General features: G+C 40.0%; 1 protein-coding gene across 1 annotated transcript in view; it reads right to left on the reverse strand.

Moving 5' to 3' along the window:
• Positions 1-505: 505 nt before the first annotated feature.
• syt12 (synaptotagmin XII) overlaps positions 506-19,004 on the reverse strand; it is a 28,351-nt gene continuing 9,852 nt past the window's right edge. Inside the window, exons 2-8 of the mRNA XM_044356200.1 lie at positions 16,432-16,492; positions 15,484-15,677; positions 14,475-14,879; positions 5,346-5,561; positions 4,533-4,653; positions 3,860-3,993; positions 506-3,030 (exon numbers count right to left, since the gene is read on the reverse strand). Of these exons, the coding sequence (XP_044212135.1) occupies positions 2,857-3,030; positions 3,860-3,993; positions 4,533-4,653; positions 5,346-5,561; positions 14,475-14,879; positions 15,484-15,677; positions 16,432-16,477 (1,290 nt within the window). The 5' untranslated portion in view covers positions 16,478-16,492 and the 3' untranslated portion in view covers positions 506-2,856. The remainder of the gene's footprint in view (positions 3,031-3,859; positions 3,994-4,532; positions 4,654-5,345; positions 5,562-14,474; positions 14,880-15,483; positions 15,678-16,431; positions 16,493-19,004) is intronic.

Here is a 19,004-nt window from a genome sequence, read left to right on the forward strand (position 1 = left end):
GTGAAATACACTGTGGCAAATTCTTGAGGCTGTGCTAAAGTGTGAGCACTAAAGAAAAATAATTAGAATAAGAGTTTAAAAGAAATAAAAATGGAAAAAGGGATATAAAATTTAAAGGTACATTTTTAAAATAAATGTATAGTACCAAAAGTATACCTTGGGCCAGTGTGTCAATGGGCTGTGCAATTTTTCAGTAAATAAAAATGTAAAATATACATGTGTCACATACATGTCATAAAATTTTGAAAATGCCCAAATGCAAATATGCAGATGTGCAGGGCAGACAGCCTGGAGCCTTTGGGGTGCTCCTGGGCCTTATATGCCATTCACAGACGCTGGTGGTCATTCCTGGTGTTAATTCTTTGAGCTGGGGTGTAATATTCAATCAAGCTGGTAGTGTTTTTACAGATGATATCTCCAACTGTAAACCATATCTCACTGCAACAGTTGTCTGCACCCCAGCAATCCCAGGTCATTCCAACAAGATAAACAAGTGGTCAGACTGTTACTGTTGAATTGCTTTTATTTCAAACAGCATTCACACAATACACTGTATTCTTGAGGCACATTCACATCAAGTGCTAAATAACTTCATGCATGGTTGAATGTAGGCTACAGCTTTGTTGAATTGAATGCAAATGCTGATTGTAAATGAAAATATTGCTTCATTATTTGGCACAGTAGGAAATGTTGTCTATTGTATGACCACAGGTGTATTATTTTTGGACTGATTGTAAAAGTGAGGTGAGGAATGCCGTTGGAGTTTGACCAAAAACGTAGAGTAGGTTCTGCTTGGAAAAATCCAAAATCACAATAATGCGTAAGGCTGATGATTTAGTTCGCAGATATTTCACGTGATAAGTCACATTCAAAAGTTACAACAAAACAGCACTATTGCACAATGTCGTAGAGAATACCTCAGACAGATAAAAAGCCATCTTGACATTCTGGCTTTCACCAGACCCTTGTCATTATCTTAATTTTAACTGAAAAACTGCCTATTAGCAATATTACCATTCACATTCCAGCTGCAAAGAGGTACCTATTGGAGAAACGTCTTTAATGCTAACAAGAAGTCTGCACATTCAGAATGTCGTGGCGTTTCCTGTAACATAAAAGGAACTGTAAACCCATTTAAAGGGGTTAGTATACTTTATATCACATGTTAAATTCCCAGAGGTGTTTTGATAGTAATTAATTGACCAGCAACAATATTGGTGTTGAATATAGAGTTAGGTATGAATGGACTGACTGTCTGGGATGTTTATTAAAGTGTAATATGATGGAAAGCATGACTTTGCACCCAGAATTTAGAAGAAAAACATAATAATGGCAATAAGAAGAATGTTGTAGTACACTATTTACACTGTTAATTAAGCTTATGCAACTTGTATTGCATTAATTATGGTAAAAATAGAACAATATAACATGATATTAATATGCTGATTACATCTGATTTGGCCACCCTGTAACAACTGCTACAAATTACAATTATTTCACCTGGATAAGAGTACCTGGATTTTTTTTTTCAAAAGCACAATAAATACTGAACATACCAAAACCTCTATTATTTATCAGTCTCACTGTTAACAAATTACACAAGCAAAACCAATAGAGCTAACGCAACTCGGCTCTAAAACCGCTACGAAATCAATCAAGGAGGCGCAGTCAATGACAAATGAGTGTTTTCCTGAAAGAGAAGTGATTTCACCCCTCCGTCCAGTCGGTCATTCTCTAGACGATATAATAGGCTACAACCAGAGTAGGCACCATGCAGAAAAGGGGGTCACGCCTGCATAGGCTGGGCTCAATTAAAACTCACTGCAAAGTCCAAACTGAAACTTCTGATTTCTTTACTTTTGAGAAAAGGAAAAAAATATCCACATATTCATGTCTCCTTTGCTGTTGTTGGAGTGGAGAATCGGGTTTCAGCGTGATTCTAAAGCCAAGTGAACAAGATAGAAATGAGGGAACTACACAATTTAAAGGATAAGACTGGCGATTTTCTATATTTTTATTCAACTTCTACCTTAGTTTGTTTAGAAACAGCTCCAAAGAGTAATAACTACAATCACATTTTCAGTCTAAGGAGAGTAGTTTGTTGTACGGCAGACGCCATTGCGCATGCGTAGGAATGCAGTTCTGTTTACAGAGCTTCACTAGGAACTACTCTCCTTGTAGTGAAAATGTGTTTGTTGTCATTACTCTTTGGAGCCGTTTCTAAACAAACCATGGCAACCATTGTCTTCGGAGCAAAGGAACATGTCATGCCCAGTGCAACGGTGTGGTGTGACATGTTTTTAATAGTTTTTCGCCAAAAACGAAGGTCTACGACACAGAGGAATACGATATATCAGGCTTTGGATAAACACACAATACTTGTGAGTAGGACCAATTTATTGTTGGTTTTGCTCTGTGCATGAGATTTGTTGACAATAATAAAAACACAGAAAATCGCCAACCATATCCTTTAAAACCTCATCTGTTACTTTGAGCAGGTGAACTGGGTAATTTGGGAAATGGGCTGTTCCTTCATAAACGCCACCCTCACCCATAATGCAGAGACAGAATGGAGCCAAATAATAGAAAGTGTGTAATTGATCCAGGGATCAATAATAGACTCAGTTCAGGGTCAAACACTAGCTTATCAGATTCCTCCCCCTTATATGATGATAAGGTGTTTACTCCAATTTGTTAGAGTGACACAGACCACACGCAGTATCCTCCTGTGGGCCACAATGTAAACTCTATGCTACAGATTTGAACATGGCACCCAACGAGGGGAGAGGTGAAAGGAACATGAAGAAGCGAGTGTTTTACTTGAAACAGGTCGGGTATGCGCAAGAGTCGAGAGGACTAGATCCTGCGCAGAGGGTGCCACATGGACACAGGCTTCCTCAGAGTGGCCAGCATCTGGTTCCAGTGGGTAATCCCCATCCCGCTGGCCTCTGGACCGATGATCACGTGACCCAGGTTCTCGCCCCGACCGTCGTCTGTGGCCTCTGCCACCGTCACCCTCAGGGAGAGCTCCTGCAAACAGTATAACATGGTTACACAACCTGCTATGTAAGCATGACTCTGCATCTTCTTTACAGCGTGGTTCATCCAAAACTTAAGTTAAATGAATATGTTTAATAACAATATTTGCTATTTTTTTTATTGTTCTTGGCATTTTTACCTCAACACCTTTTACAAGCATTTAATTTTATTACTGTCTAGTTGGCTCACTTTGTAAAAAGCCAGAAGCCTATAAAAGCAATTACATTATCTTTGGGCTTTAACATTTTTTACAGGTGGAACCATGCATTTAAAGGCACTTTACATAATACAGGAACCTTATGTTTTTAATTCTCTTTATATCCGCATTCTTTCCTACTTCTGGATCCAAACTAATGTTTGTTTTATTGTATTAAATGCATTATTTGTTTTACAAGAATAGAAGCATATTAGTTAGCATATAATTACACAAAAAACACATTCACATAAATCACAATAAGATAGGACCTGAGAGGTATGATGGAGAGAGGACTATTTAAAGCTCTGTTAAGTATTATTATTATAATCATGATTACATGATACAGTATGCATTGTTTGCTTCATTGTATTGTTTATTGTATGCTTTAACTAAACATGTAACTACACAACTATTCATGATCTGTTTGGACACAACTGTTCATATTCTTTTTGTTGCTTTATGAATTATATTACTGTTGTTACTGTTGGCAGTGTTGGTTTATTATTTTATTTTTGTACTTGCACCTTATCTTATCTTTTTTCCGTAATCTAAATTCCCCTTTTGCATGAATACATTTTCCTATTCAGGAAGGGTTTGGGCCACAGTCTAACTCTGAAGTGTTACCTGCAGGACGAGGGATGGCACAGAGAAGATCATGGCTTCATTGAAGATTGGGTTTGTGTCGTCCCTTTTGGTGGATGTTTTCTTCTTGCTGATCTTCCTGCCGTCTTGCAGGAGATACACTTTGACAAATGGGTCTGATCGGGAGAATGGAAGAATTAGATGAGGACAGCATTACTGTACATCTTTCAGGTCTCTAAAAAAAAGACTACCTGTAATAAACATGTACACACACTCAGTGTGTAGAGCATGCAATAAACTCCTCATTAAAGATTAATCAACTAGAAGCTGAGTCCTGTATGCAAAATTAGCTCTGTGGATGATAATGACAGTGTGTCAATAGGTGACTTTTGTTGGTACAATGTTAATGTGGACATTTAATGTGATGAACAAGTGATTTAAGTCCCATCTGCCTGTCGGGATGAAGATAAATGAATCCTCTGGGAGTTGGCATTAAGCATCTTTTATTACTGAATCAGTTAGTATTCTCCTCAGTGGCGGGATATGCATAATTTAAAAAACTGGAGAGAGACTTAATGGCAGAAAGAGACAGATAGAACATAGTTTATACAGAGATAAACACACAGACACTCACAAACTCAGATCGCTCACTTTGACACACATTCATAAATAAAACACAAACACACACCAAGGCGAACAAACGAGTGTCCCTGACCTGCAGTGTTCTTGCTGTTGGTCCACACCAGGTTCTTACATTTGGCCACAACCACTGTGAGGCGCTCTGCTGTTGGCAGGTAGCTGAGAGACAACAGGATCTCCCCGACTGCATCCACAGCCTGCAGAGTCAAACCAGAGTACGGCAGATATGAAATATAACATGACATGTGCCAGAGTGGACGATGCTCTGACAGAGAGCACTTTAGAGAATCAGGAATCTTCTTTCTTGCAAATATTCAACCTTAGATAATCCGGAGCTGTTAAATAGCATCAATCTGTGATGTTCAACACGCTCCAAGTGTGTCATTTTGTTTATTTGATAAGGAGGATAGTATCATAAAGCATCAACATTGTTGCTATGGTTACCTACAGTTCAATATCTGTACTGTATCAGTACATCATGCACTGAATTAGAACAATGGTTAAACTGGGACCACATTTGTGATGTCTTGATATACAATTTTAACATAGTCAATCAGAAAGAAGCACTTTTGAGGACATAGTATAAATGCATTTATTGAATATATTTTTTATTATAATGGATTACATTACAAAGATCAGTATGTATAATCAATATTTCAGGATTTGCTGTTTGCAAGTAAGCCACTCAACTCTGATCCTTGTACTGTATGTGAGTGGTGGTGTTTTGCTGAATGTCCAGCAGGGGGTCCCAGACACCACAATGCTTTCTATACACATTATAATGTTCACTATGTTGTATTTATGCACTTATGTTTATGTTAGTTTGTTGTGAAATTATAGTGCAGAAACTGGAAATGAGTTTGTAAATGAGTACTGTAATGCAACTCACCTTATTGACATCCTGAAGGTAGAGCCAGGCGTTGAACGGTCTGATGGTCAGGTCCAGGTCTGACAGCTTGAGATCTGCTATCCCCGCACTGATATTTCTCTCATCAGCATCAATACCAAAAGCAGCAAATCTCAGGCTGCACTCATCCAGACTGGACAAGTCCAGAGGGATGGAGAAGCGCTCATCAAAAATCACGGTGTATGCATTTGTCTGGACCTGCAGGAAGCAGAAGATAGTAGAAATGTAGGCTTTTAAACTGTTTTGAGTTTTGAGTTGCTCCTTAGGAATTTTACATAATCACACACAGAGGTAATAAAAACACCTGAATCAGACCTTATTTGCATCAGTAATAAAATAAATTACACAAAGCATGAGTCTAACTTTACAAGAAAAGATGTTTTGTAGGTTGTAACATCTGTTCTTCTCTTCATCCTCTCCCTGACCTATTTGATGTCAGGCTGACAAGCACAAAAGTATCAAACACTTTCTCCTTATTAGATAATAACTCAGTCAATTGTAAAACAAACAAACAAAAAACTCTTGTTCACTGAGGTAAAATGGATCCATTCACTGTTTTCCCAGTCTATGTCCACATATATCCATTTATTTTTCCTAAAGTCATTACCACAGCATCACATACAAACATCAACAAAGCAGCATTGCAGCTTTTCTTTAAACTATTTCTCATAAATATACTTTTAAACAGATGTTGCACTGTCACTCTACAGGCTGCAGAGAGGGAACTACACTTTTTCTTTTCAGAGTTACCTGATAAACATTTGGTGTCTCCATTGTTGTGGTACTTGGGATACTCGTCCCCATCATGTCACATCTCTAAACACTGCACATTTCTTCAGTATGCTGCTAAAAGATGTTTTTACTGGAATCATCCTGGAGGATGAAATTTTTTATTTTTTCTGTATTTTTTTGTCAACCAGTGACAAAGTCAAGGGGATTCAAATGACTAATGATTATTATATTTCTTTTCTTGGCAGCAAAAAACAGCTTTTAAAATGAAAAATATAATCTGAAGGCAGTTTGGCCTGTCCAGCAGTATTTTAGATCAAAGTGAGAGACTCTGCTGCCAGAATGACCAACAATTGCTTTGAGGCTAATGCTGATTTTCAGCCATCAGATGCTGAAGCACGTGTTGAAACCAGGATTTACAAAGCAGTCAGAAGTTACCAGGCAACTAGTAATGTGCATGTAATGATGAGAGTGGATTTAATAATAGCCCTTTTTCTCACCAGTGTTTGTTCTTGAAGTGTGAAATACAATGGTAAACATTTCTGCTAAATATATCTGAAATAAGAACAGCTTTCTTTTGTACAAGTACAGTGAAACCCAGTAAAATTATAAAAGCACGTGCTGTGCAAGGTCACCAGGAGTTGTTGTCGACAAAAAGTAAAATAGTAACTCTCTGTATTATAAAAGGATTGTGAATTCACAGCACAGGGTCTACAAATCAGCCTGTGAGGCTGACCTTGGATTGTGCCTCATATCAAATAGCTGAATAGCGTCATAATCATACATCCACCTACACCTACAGCCTCACTGCTGTATAAATATGTACATCTTTCTGGCAGCCGAAGCATACAGACCTGCTCTCAATCCACAATATATGATTGTCTGGCTTATCATTCATGGGATAACAATGGCGAGGTGTGAGGTGAAAATGAGGCAATAAAAAGCTCAGAGACAGGCACATGTGTGTGTATGTGTGTGTGTGTGTGTGTGTGTGTGTGTGTGTGTGTGTGTGTGTGTGTGTGTGTGTGTGTGTGTGAGAGCTACAATTCAATTCAGACTTCATTAAGGACACAGCTCATGGGGGATCCATAGCAAAATAAAATACAAAGAAGAAAAATAAATAAATAAATGAACAATATCTAAAAAATAAATAAATAAATAAAAAAAGAACAACAAGAAATCAACAAAAAAAGACATCCACAGTGATCAGACATTTGCATACAGGCTGGAACGCCAATGGTTCCACATTCTAGACGAGAGCCTGACGGGACTCAGTTCAGGGTTAGATAAGGCTGAAATAATACCATTTGCAGAATCAGATAACTTACACGTACACCTACAGACAGGTGAGAATTTAAAGGAAAAACCTGAGTGGAGAAACATAACAAATGCAGATGCTTCCACACAGGCGCACTGCATGGTACGATTAAGCAATTAACATCCAATCATGTTCTGTGGCATGTATAAAAATGCTGAGTCGGGCCAGGTTTATTCTGATTTTGTGTCAAGATGGCAAGAGGAAAAGATCTAAGTGAACTTTGAAAGAGGGTTCATTGTTTGGGCATGGATGGCAGGAGCTTCAGTCACAAAGACTGCTCAACTGGCCACTGTTTCAATAGGAACAATAACTAAAGTGACGTGCATTTAGATTTATGGGAAAGACATCAGTAAATAGGGTCGGAAATTGTGGTCGACAGTGCATATTTGATGACTGTGATGCTCGTGCATTAGTGCGATATGTAAGAAAAAACAGAGGAGCAACTCTTCCTCAGGTGACTGAGAATGTCAATGCAGGACGTGATCAGAATGTCTCAGCAAGAACAGTCCATCAGCAATTACATAGAGAGGGATATTATAGCAGGGCTGCAGTGCATAAATCCCTCATTACAAAGATGAATGCACATTTGAGAGCTAAGTGGTGCAAAAATCATAGGCACTGGTCCACAGAGATGTGGAAAAAAGTGATATGGTCAGATGAGTCACCATATTCTGGGCGAGTGCATGTGTTGAGTACACCAAGAGAACGGTACAGGCCTGAATGTTTGACCCTACAATGAGGGGATCCGGTGGCTCTGTTATTGTTGTTGGAGGCATTTTGCCGGCAAGGTTCGGGTCCACTTGTCGCCTTAGAAGGAAGGGTCACTGCAAATCAATACAAAGTTGTTCTGAGTGATCACCTTTATCCTATGCTGAAACATGCTATGGCCTTCACAGTCACCAAATCTCAACCCAGTTGAACACCTATGGGAGATTTTGGACCGATGTGTTAGGCAGCACTATCCACCACCATCAACAAAATACCAAATGAGGGAATATCTTTCTGGAGAATGGTGTTCATCCCCCCAGTAGAGTTCAGAGACTTGTAGAATCAATGCCAAGGTGCATTGAAGCTGTTCTGGTAGCACATGGTGGCCCAACACCCTACTAAGACATTATGTTGACCTTTTATTTGTCATCTGTCTATATATAATATTTCTTATTACAGCAGAGCAGGTGTTGGTGCACCAACATTAACAAACCTAAACCTTAACCTTGGCTTGCACTGCAGCTTCTTGGTGCTTTAAGCAGCAGCCTCATACTGTCATTATAAGCCACTGTGAGCCTCTGCATGCTGCCCTTTCTGTAGCAATGCCACAGGTGGGCGATATATAGTGGGGTACAAAAAGCTTTAAAAACAGAGGTCTTCACAGTCACTGAACAAAAACTGAATTTACAAGCCAACATGTTTGCTTGTGCGTACAACTTTCGACATTTGTCTGTAAATGTCCTTTTCATCTGATAGATCATTGGTTGTGTAATGGCCTAAATATTTAGCCTCATTACACACTTTAAGGGCAATGCCAGACCTCAAGAAATCAAGAAATACTCATTTTCTGTCTTCCCTACTTCTGACAATCATAATATTATTCTTATTTGCATTATATCTGATGTTGAAATCTATACCATATTGTGAACATACCCTCAATAACTGTTGAAGACCAGCACTACACAAAGAAAGAAAAATCACCAAATCATCTGCGTACATTAGGTGGTTAATGAGAGAATTACCAACCATGCACCCTGTTCCACATCCTTTTAACTGCATTGACAGATAATCCATATTGATGTTAAAAAGAAAAAGAGACAAAATACCACCTTGTCGAGCTCCATTTTTCACATGGAACAGAACAGATAAAGAATTTCCCTGTTTAACTCGCATTGTCTGATGATCATACCAGAAAACCAGGATTCTCACTAGAAATCTAGGAACCCCTCTTTGATATAATTTGTTAAATAATTTTTCATGATTTATATGGTCAAAAGCTTTAGTGGCATCAATAAAACACATAAAAATTGTGTGATTTTTCCTTTTGTATTCATCTAAAATCTCCTTTAAGGCAAAAATACACATATCAGTGCCATGTTTATGTTTAAAACCAAACTGGTTTATTAAGTAGAGTTCTCTGCAGCACTTTGGATAAAATGCTGGTTAAAGATATAGGCCTGTAATTCTCTGAACTATTTAGTTTACCAGCTTTATCTTTAATGACAGGCACTATTATAACAGATAAAATAGAGTCATGTAGAATACCATGGACTAATAAACCCAATAAAATAAATAGCAAGCAGAGGATAGAGTTTTTTTTACCAGCAACTGTTCAGCAGTTATATTATCCATACCCCATGCCTTATTATCTCCATCATGACTACATCATGGACTTCTTGTGGGGTAACAATCACATCCTCATTATTATCTGTGTTGCCCACTATAAACAAATTGCTTTTAACACAGTTGAACAGATTCATATTAATGTTTCACCAGTGAGAAAGTTTATTTGAGCCACTTACTCCATCAATATTCAATGGTAGAGATGTTTTACAATTATTCATAACTCTGACTTCTTTCCAGAAATCATTAAGACTATTGTTTTGCAACTTCCTCGCAAGTGAGTCAGACCTCAGTGCACTCTCATTCGTTCTGATAAATCGAAGGGCATATGTAAAATTTGCATTTGCACGTTTCTTATATTCAAATAAGGGTCCATATTTATTTCTACCTGACTCAACCCATGCTTTAAAAGCCCTTCTAGCCTCAGCATGAAGCTCCTCTACATATTCATTCCAACCTGGCTTAGCATTGTACACATTAGTCTTTAATTTATTTAAAAGGCCTGCTGGAGATAAAGAGACCTGGTATCATGCCTTGGACTATTTTAGTGCTATGGTCAGTAGTGGATTCACCAGCCTCATATAAGCCTTTATCTTAAGAATGTAGTCTTTCCAAGTCGTGTTTAGCTAAGAATGTCTCTTGAACACACAGTATGTCACAGTTCTCCAAGAGCTTGTCCACAACAACACAACGTGATTTGTCTACTTCACTGTGGCCAACACACAGTCCTCACACATTATATGACACAATACTGATTTTCATTTAGGGGATTTCATTTCATGTTAACTACATTGTCTTTACTGGCTGCTGTCATTTGCCCAAGCAAATCCCATGCGGAGCTACAGGTGTAATCACAGAGCGCTCCACAGGTGATCCACAGGCCTCAGCTCTGGGTCTATAAGCCTCATAATAACGATGGACATAGGTCTCAGTTTGCCAAAGTTGTGGATCGTACATATCAGCAACTTTGTAACATTCAGCAGTGACATGAAACAAGGTGAACCTGCTCCGGGTTGAATCAATCTTCCAACACTGTCCAATTTCTCAGTCAAATAAGTACTAGGAGTGTCAGCATCAAGATTAGGGGAGAATCTTGTAGCAAACACACTCACCAGCATGGTTTTAACCACTTGGCTGCATGGCTGTGTTTTGGGAAACGTGCTTTAGTCGCTGTCCCTCTTTCACAATAATGCTCCACTGTGGGGACCATGATCATGTTTGGGGTGGTGTGCTCACTGTTGCTTCATCCAATATCTCCTCCTTACGAGCGGAGCACGGTCTCTGCACCTCTCTTTCCTGATATGCACAGGTCTCAGGGTCCAAGCCAGGGGGACCACGCTACTTTTTCATTGCTGACATCCAGCAATCCAAAGCTGCAGTAGCCACCCCCAGGTTCTCATTCACACTTGCCTGTGCTTCCAGGGCCCTCCTCAAGCTAGAAACTCCTTGGCTCAAATGCTCAACGCTGCTAAGCAGCGCTGATGCATCCATGCTGCCAAACCCGACAGGTGGAAGCTCATCCAAGTAGTGCGAAACAAACCTGGAAATATTTTCTGCCCTGATGTTGTTAATGTCCTTCTGTGAGTCTTTGTATGAGACATAGCGTTACATAGTTTTCGGGCAGACTTCAAATAGAAGCCTCTTGGACTCTTCAATCCACTCAGATGAGAAGTTGTTTGAAGCCAGCAAAATAATTTCATTGTAGCTTACAAGGAAGTTCAAAAGCTCCTCTTCCACTATCACCTTGCCACCAGCCATTTTATAAATCTCGGGTTTTGTATGAGAGCAAACACCGCCTCCAGCACATGCATGCACCGCCACCCCCGCCATCTTGCTAATATACGGTAAACAGAGGAAGGGACAAAGGGAGAATGAGAAAGAAGAAGAATGGCAGGCTCATTACTTCAAGCAAAACAAAATCAAGAAGCACTGACAGTAAATAAATCGGGAGGAAAACGAGATCAGGGGAAAATGGGCAAGGAAAGGCATGGGAGACAGAGAGAGTGATAGACAGGTGACAGGCAGCACAAAAACAAGAAACAGTGACAGAAAAGAAATGCAGGAAAAAAGAGAGAGAATATAATGAGTGAGAGAAAGCAAAGGAACAGAGAGAGGGAGGGAGGGAGAGAAAAGCTAGCTTGGCCATCAGGGTGAGTGGAGCTGATGTCAGCATTTCCTTTGGTCTTCACCTCTCCTCTACATTAAAGAAGGAGCCACTAAAGCCGTCGCATCAGTGGCTGCTTCCACTATTATTACACCCAGCCTGAGCACATTAATACAACAAAACAACATGCTCAAGTAAAAGGAGCCCTGATGACTCAGTGTGGCGTCCCTGGCAGCCTGTACAAAACCACAGTCACAGGAGGTGCTATGCTGATGACTCACAGCCAGGCAGGAATTAGTAAATTTTCTGGCAACGTGTAGCTAAGAGCAGAAGGCAAGTGGCAGGTGTAGCAGATGGAAGAATGTAGCCCTGTTCTTCTCTTGTCAGAGTAGTCACATAGATTTAAGCTTTTATGAAACTGTTTCAGTGAAGGATTCAAGTAATTTGCTATAGGAAGTAACACTCAAGATACTTTTCTACCAAGGGAACAATAAACATGAGAATCTACAGCCATGCTATAGTGGCTCTGTGAGGCTGCGGCACAGTGATGTGTTGAGCTAAATGCTAACATAAGACTGCTAACATGCTGATGCAAAGCAGGTATAGTTTTACCATGTCCATCATCTTAGTTCAGCGTGTTAGCATGCTAACAGCTGCTAATTAGCACTAAACACAAAGCACAGCTGAGGCTGAAGGGGATGTGATTAGTTTTGCAGGTATTTAGTCATAAAACAAAGTATTGGACTAATTAAATTTTTGACCCAATGATAGCGCAAAAAAAATCTGGGGATCATGTTATTACAATTCATCCTGAGGGGGACATGAATGTCTTCATCAACCTTCATAGCAATCCACAGTTGTAGAGGCATTTCACTACAAATCACAAAAGTAAACCCTATGGTGGCGCCAGAGGAAAAGTCAAGGGATCACAAACATCAGTAGGATTCATTGTCTGGGAACCGTGAATGTCTGTACAAAATTTTGTGCAATCAATCTGGTAGATGTTGAAATATTTCAGTCTGGACCGACCAAGACTGAGTTTGTTATCCATAGAGCCATGCAGTACCATGGCTAAAAAAAAATGTTCTCATCACATCTCATCTTATATGTATGGAAGCACTTTTCTGCTAGAAAAAGATTTTTAAAAATATGCATGATTAAAACAAAAAATACTCACAGTGAAAAGTTGGACTTCTATCTCATAATTTCTGCTCAAATTTATGCTAAGTCAGTTACTATGAGTATTTTTAATTTGATCATGTCTAAATGAACATCATTTTTTTCCTCAGCTGCATTTTCTGGAAGGTTTTTGATCAACAGTTTATGTAAAAATAACCAGATCGAAATATTAGTTTTGACTAATACAGAAACTCAAATACTTAAATCTGTGAACTTCATCACATTGTCTTGCCTGCTGATTTGCAGAACTGTCCCCAAGGACCTATTACACCCTGAGAAATTACAGGATGAACAGTATGATAAAATCTCTTATGGTTGACAATTTTATTTAGTCTATCATCATATCACCCAACCCTATTATCTCATCTCCACCGACCCTTATTTTAATGCGACCTGTAGCATTTTCAGACCAGATGAACTGAAAATGAATCCCTTCTCAATGTGAGAAGGGATTATAAACATTCATAATGCCACATATCATAATCATAATATCATATAACATAATCACAATGGCACATACCATCATCATTATAATGTGAACTGCAGTTAAAATCTGAATCACTCAAACTGAGTGACCTCAAAGTCAATCACATCTACTCCTGATGAAGGTAAAGGATGTGAAATCAACCAATGCTGACTACATCCAGGTCCCAGGGGGCTTGCCACTCAAGCAAATGAAACGGGCTCTTCCGGGGGACAGGAAACGATTGGCTTGTCAAGCTGCAGCATCAAGCATCGTATCACTGTCTCTGTCTCAAATTTAGCAAGCGCTAAAATCTTAAACACAGTTCAAGCGAGCCAAAGCTGCCCCCTGAGCGAGAACGTTTCAGACACTACAGCCTTATTGCTCTCCCACGATGACAGGGTCGACTTTTATCTTCAGTCCTTTGCTCTAGTTCAATCGTCATGGCTTAACTGCTAATTACCCATCTGAGAAGCTGTCCCTTTCATTTTTTGCCCCAATCCTGAATCACTGCTCCATTAGTAGTCTAGCTGTAATTATGTTGAAAGTCTCCCGTCCTCTTTTTGTGCGATAGTGGCAGCTAATGAGGAACTGCCTCATCTTTAATTATCATATGTTAAAATGCACATATGCTAACACTTACAACACACACGCTGAAATGATTAGTCGATTAATCAACAGTTGATCCATTGATCCATCCTTATTAAGCAAAAATCCCCCAAATTTGCTCAGAATTCCTGCTTCTCGGATGTGAGAATTCAGTTTTTCTCTGGTTTTATATCATTGTAAATGTAAAACTTTTGGTTTTGGGCTGTTGGTGCCACAAAACAAGCAATTTGAGGACGTCACGTATAGCTCTCAGAACAAAAATAATTGTGTGTTGCAACTAACATATATCCACATATAGTGTAGAGTCATACTTTATTGAGGCGGCGCAAGTAAGCATAGAAATACAAGAACACACACAAAAACACACAGCTCCCTTACCCTTGTGACTCCCACGTTTAGCTCTTCTGGCCCCAGAGAGACTCTGATGAAGCAGCCTGGAAAGTCTCCCTCCTCCTTCTCCAGCAGGTCCTTGCCCTGGTGCAGGCTGATGTGGAGCATTCCCACTCCCTGACCTGGCAGCCTGGACTGCTCAAACTCCAGAGTCACCTCCAGCTGGCCGACAGTGAAGTCATGGCCAAAATTGTTGGCGATGGAGGAGATGGAACTGAGCGAATCGGTGGAGATGGAACGGTTGAGCTGGGCCATGCCAGTCGGGTCCAGCTCTCTACTCATCAGCTCCAGGTGACCCAGGTCTCTGAAGCCATCTGGGGTGTCACCCAGGGCCAGGCTGGGCTTGCGGCTAGAGGTGGTGGAGGCCCGCCGGTGATTGTTGGCTGCCACTCTCTTCAGGAAGGGGTTAAGTAAAGGATAAAGAACTTTTTAAAGATACTAGGATGGTAAAAAATGGTACAATGTTTACAAACTGACCTCCTGGTTCAACCTTGACCTGCTGTGCTTATTGTAGTTGAGTGATGAAGGATGAACACTTAGTATCCTCACTTTGGGTTTTAAGCCAAATAAGGAGGTTTACAGCAGATATTCTGGCTAAAGTGCTTATTTACAAACTGTCTGATCATCTGAACTCTTGTGTTGTTTGTTGTACTTTGTTGTAGTGATGTCACTGTGTTTACGGATCTCAGAAAATTGCTTTGGTGAGTACAATTTTAACATTAACAGATAGAAATAATGGTCAAAACTACAAAAATAAGACCCTGGAATTCTGCTTCGAGGTAGCTCAAGAGTCTCAACATCAAATAAAATCTGACCAGTAAATTTCAAAAATCTTTCAGCAACAGAAGAGAAAATATACTTATTTCTACTTAATACACTACAAGTGGAGAGAAAACCTGCAGACTCTTGACCCTCAGTGGTACATTATTGCTCATCACTTGTTCTAGGCAAACCAGTTCATCTTTCACATTTCTACATAGCATGCATTTAAATGTACCTTTTGCCTGACTTCCGAGAAGGAGTTTCCATATTTTTCTTGCAGGTACCGGTAGTCAAAGTTTGGGAAGGGGGATGGCGTGGGGAAGGTTCCAGATTTCCACAGCTTCCAGATGTTGAGTCCGGCCACACCCAGCAGCACGAAGAAGCCCACTAGGTAGATTCCCACCTCCCAGCCCGGCGGGTTACGTACCACTGAAACACACACACACAAAACAAAAAGTTCTTAAAGCTGTCCTTATACAGTTCCATTTCATCAGTGGTAGCATAAAGTTTTGGCCTCATAACTGTCTGTATTTCATATCTGATGCGAGAACACATTTTCGTTTTAAGACTAGCAGGATTCTTAACAAGCTCATGATCACAGAGCACAGTTTGCTGCAGCCTCAGTTCTTGTCATTTAGCAGTGAGATGACTTTGGGAAACAGTCGTGACATGAAGTTTTATGTAAATCAGCTAATAGTTTCAGACGAAATCTGGCGAAATGTGACAGATAAATTGAAATGCCACTCTGAATTAAAGCTCATGTTGTATCTTAGGGAGGAACTATGAGGGTGCCGAGCTGGCTTTCTCAAGATGAATTGCATCTGTGGGAGGACTTTGACAGCTTTATTTCTACTTTTTAACACAAGAGATAAACCAATTATAGTGCAAGTTAAAATGTCTTGAAACATCAGTGGCCTTCAGCAACAGATGAGGCCGCAGGCATTGTAAAGCTTGTGTATAAATGTGACCTCAAAATACATACGCACACCACTGAATGAAAAGCTATAGACAGCATCATCTGTCATGGTCTCAAACACACTCACATACAAACAGGCATTTACAACAGTGTGGATGAAAAAGGACAGCTGTCAAGCATTCATCCACACAATGATACTCAATGCAGACAAGATCAGTAAAGGAATTTGCTTGAAACCATCTTGGACATTAAGTGTTGTCCACTCACCGCTCAGATGGTAGCCTGATATATCCCCACTTTGAGCCGAGGACATGGTGCTGCAGCCAGCCTGCAAAAAAAAACATCCAGAGAATAATCTGTTCAAGTGGCATTTTACATCAGGAAGCATAAGAGAGTAAAGTCTGACCCTCAGAGCTGTTGCCAGACTCGGACTTAAAGGGAGCTGCACAAAGACAAATCACAGAATTACTGACAACACAGACTATTGTTTTGACCCAGTGCCAACAAAGAGGGCTACAGCAAAATTATTCCAACTTTGATAGCTTTTCCAGTGTTCTTTTATTCAAACCGAACCTCCAGTACTTAAAGCAACAACCTCCTCTGCCAACTTTACAGAGTTTTTAACGCAGGACCAACCTTGTCTCTTAGAAATTACATACATATACAACTAAATTGTTTTCTCAATTATGTTGCGTTGGCAAAGGTAATCGCTGCCTGGATTTATGTTCACAGATGTGTGTTTTTGAATGACTGAAATGCCACATTTATGTATCACTCTGAAGTCGGAGGGAGAAGGTTGAGGTGGATAGCAGGTGTACAAGATGCAGGACTCTGGCAACAGAGACTGAGATTCGCATCCTGAGTCCTGCCAGAGTGTTGCAAGATCAGATAACTTGGTAGGAAAAAAAAGAACTACGTCATCACTGAACACTTCCCTCATCCATTTAGCATCAACATTTTTGCAACTTGCCAAATACGTAACATTTTCTCATTATTTTGAGAGAAAAATTAATCAGCCAGCATTACATTTCTAGCAAAACGTGTTTGCCGTTGCAATTTAGATGTATATGAATGTAATTTCTTGGAAACATCTTGCGTAGGTCTGAACGCCGGTAAGAGGGGATGTAAGACTCATGGTGCTTTTTGCCCTGCCTCTCCTAGTAGATTAATCTGGCCATGATTTAAGACTGAATGGAGGAAAACACCTTATATACAATAATATCAAATTGTGTTTTAGACCCCAATTGTTTCTGGGACTCCTACATTTGTTGCATTAACATTTATATTGATTGAAATTGATGATTTGTGGCCCTGAGGCAGTAATGTGAGTAATCCAGCGACCACTACTTTGAAATCTACGCTAAGAGAACACAGATTATGTTATTTTCCAATCATTCTGCCGTGACAAACAGAAAAAATGTGTTGCTCTCCCAACCTTGCATTAAGGATTCTGGGAGAACTCACTCAGAGGCAGTCATCAGGTTTGTTTGGTTAACAATGAGAAATCAATTCAATTTTTCTTAAAAATTGCATCAGCGGCTGTTTTTCAAAAGACAAAGGAGAACAATATTTTCCTGTGCCCTTCTTCTTCCTTCACAAACTGCAAAAAAAAAAAAAAAAGGTTGCTGGAGTGTGACTCATTCCTCCCCCCAACCTCCCCTCTTTCTCCCCCGCTTGTTGGAATCTCCCCATATCTCAGCGGCTCGGGGGAAAGGGAGCATTACACTAATGATATAGCAAAAGGCTGGAGGGGGCAGCGGGTGGGGGTTTGCAGACCATAGCCATGCGGGCCAATTAAAGTGGCTGACGCAGTGCAGGGCCCACTGACAGCTGCTGATGTGCCATTAAACAAAGCATGGGGAATCTCTGGCAGAGAGGGAAGCACTGAGCATCGCCCGCCAACTCAGCCCTGCCTGGCTCAGCTCGGCTTAAGGTAACATATGAGTGTAGAGGAGGTCCAGAGGAAGCTTAAAGAAGGAGGAAGAGGGAGGGGAGATCAAGGCAGGGGAGGGAAAGAACAAGAGGGAGAGAACAAGACAATGTTTCAGACAGATTTAGTAAATAACAATGAGGCAGCATTGGCTTTGTTTGTTAATGTTTGCTCATTTGAGATCAGTGCCAATGGATTTAAGGCTTTGAAAGTCATTTAATCAGTCACATCAGCTTACACAGTGGCTCTGAACCTTTTTGTCTGATGAACAAACCACCATCCTATCAGGTGAGATGTACCCCTCCATCGACACCAGCTGTCATGTTTCAGATGTGTTTAAATTGAACATTACATTTGATGTTATTTAGCACTGATTAAAGTAGATAGGGTCTTTATTTTTTCAGTGGGTTTGGTCAAGTTTGCATTTATACTCCTTCCACTTGCAGCAGCAGAAGACGGATATTTCAACAATTTGTTTTTTTGACTTTAAGCTATTTTGAATTCTCTGCTTACTTTTGAACTAGTTTTGATGAGCAGCACATGGTCTTTAGGTGTTACCACTGACTCCGGTTGGATGGAGATGTGTCCGGTGCAATCGGCCTATTGCTGGTGGTAGTTTATTGGTTATTGTGACAATGTATTAAATATAAATATATTATATGTATGTTTATTTTTCTCCTAAACATAAATATGTGGATATATTTTTACAGACAGACAGAATTGCTACTACTATTTCACTGTCTTTCCACGTACCCACTGGCAACCGCAAAAGCACCCCCGGCGTATAATGTACTTCTGATTGGGAATCACAGTTCTTGCAAACTCAGCAGACCAAATCTTGAAGTGATTCAAGTTTTGACCTCAAGATGGGAGCACAAAGGCAGGATCTAAAGGAACGAACCTGCAAAGG

The sequence above is a fragment of the Thunnus albacares genome, chromosome 7, assembly GCF_914725855.1.
Source record: "Thunnus albacares chromosome 7, fThuAlb1.1, whole genome shotgun sequence".
Classification (NCBI taxonomy): domain Eukaryota; kingdom Metazoa; phylum Chordata; class Actinopteri; order Scombriformes; family Scombridae; genus Thunnus; species Thunnus albacares.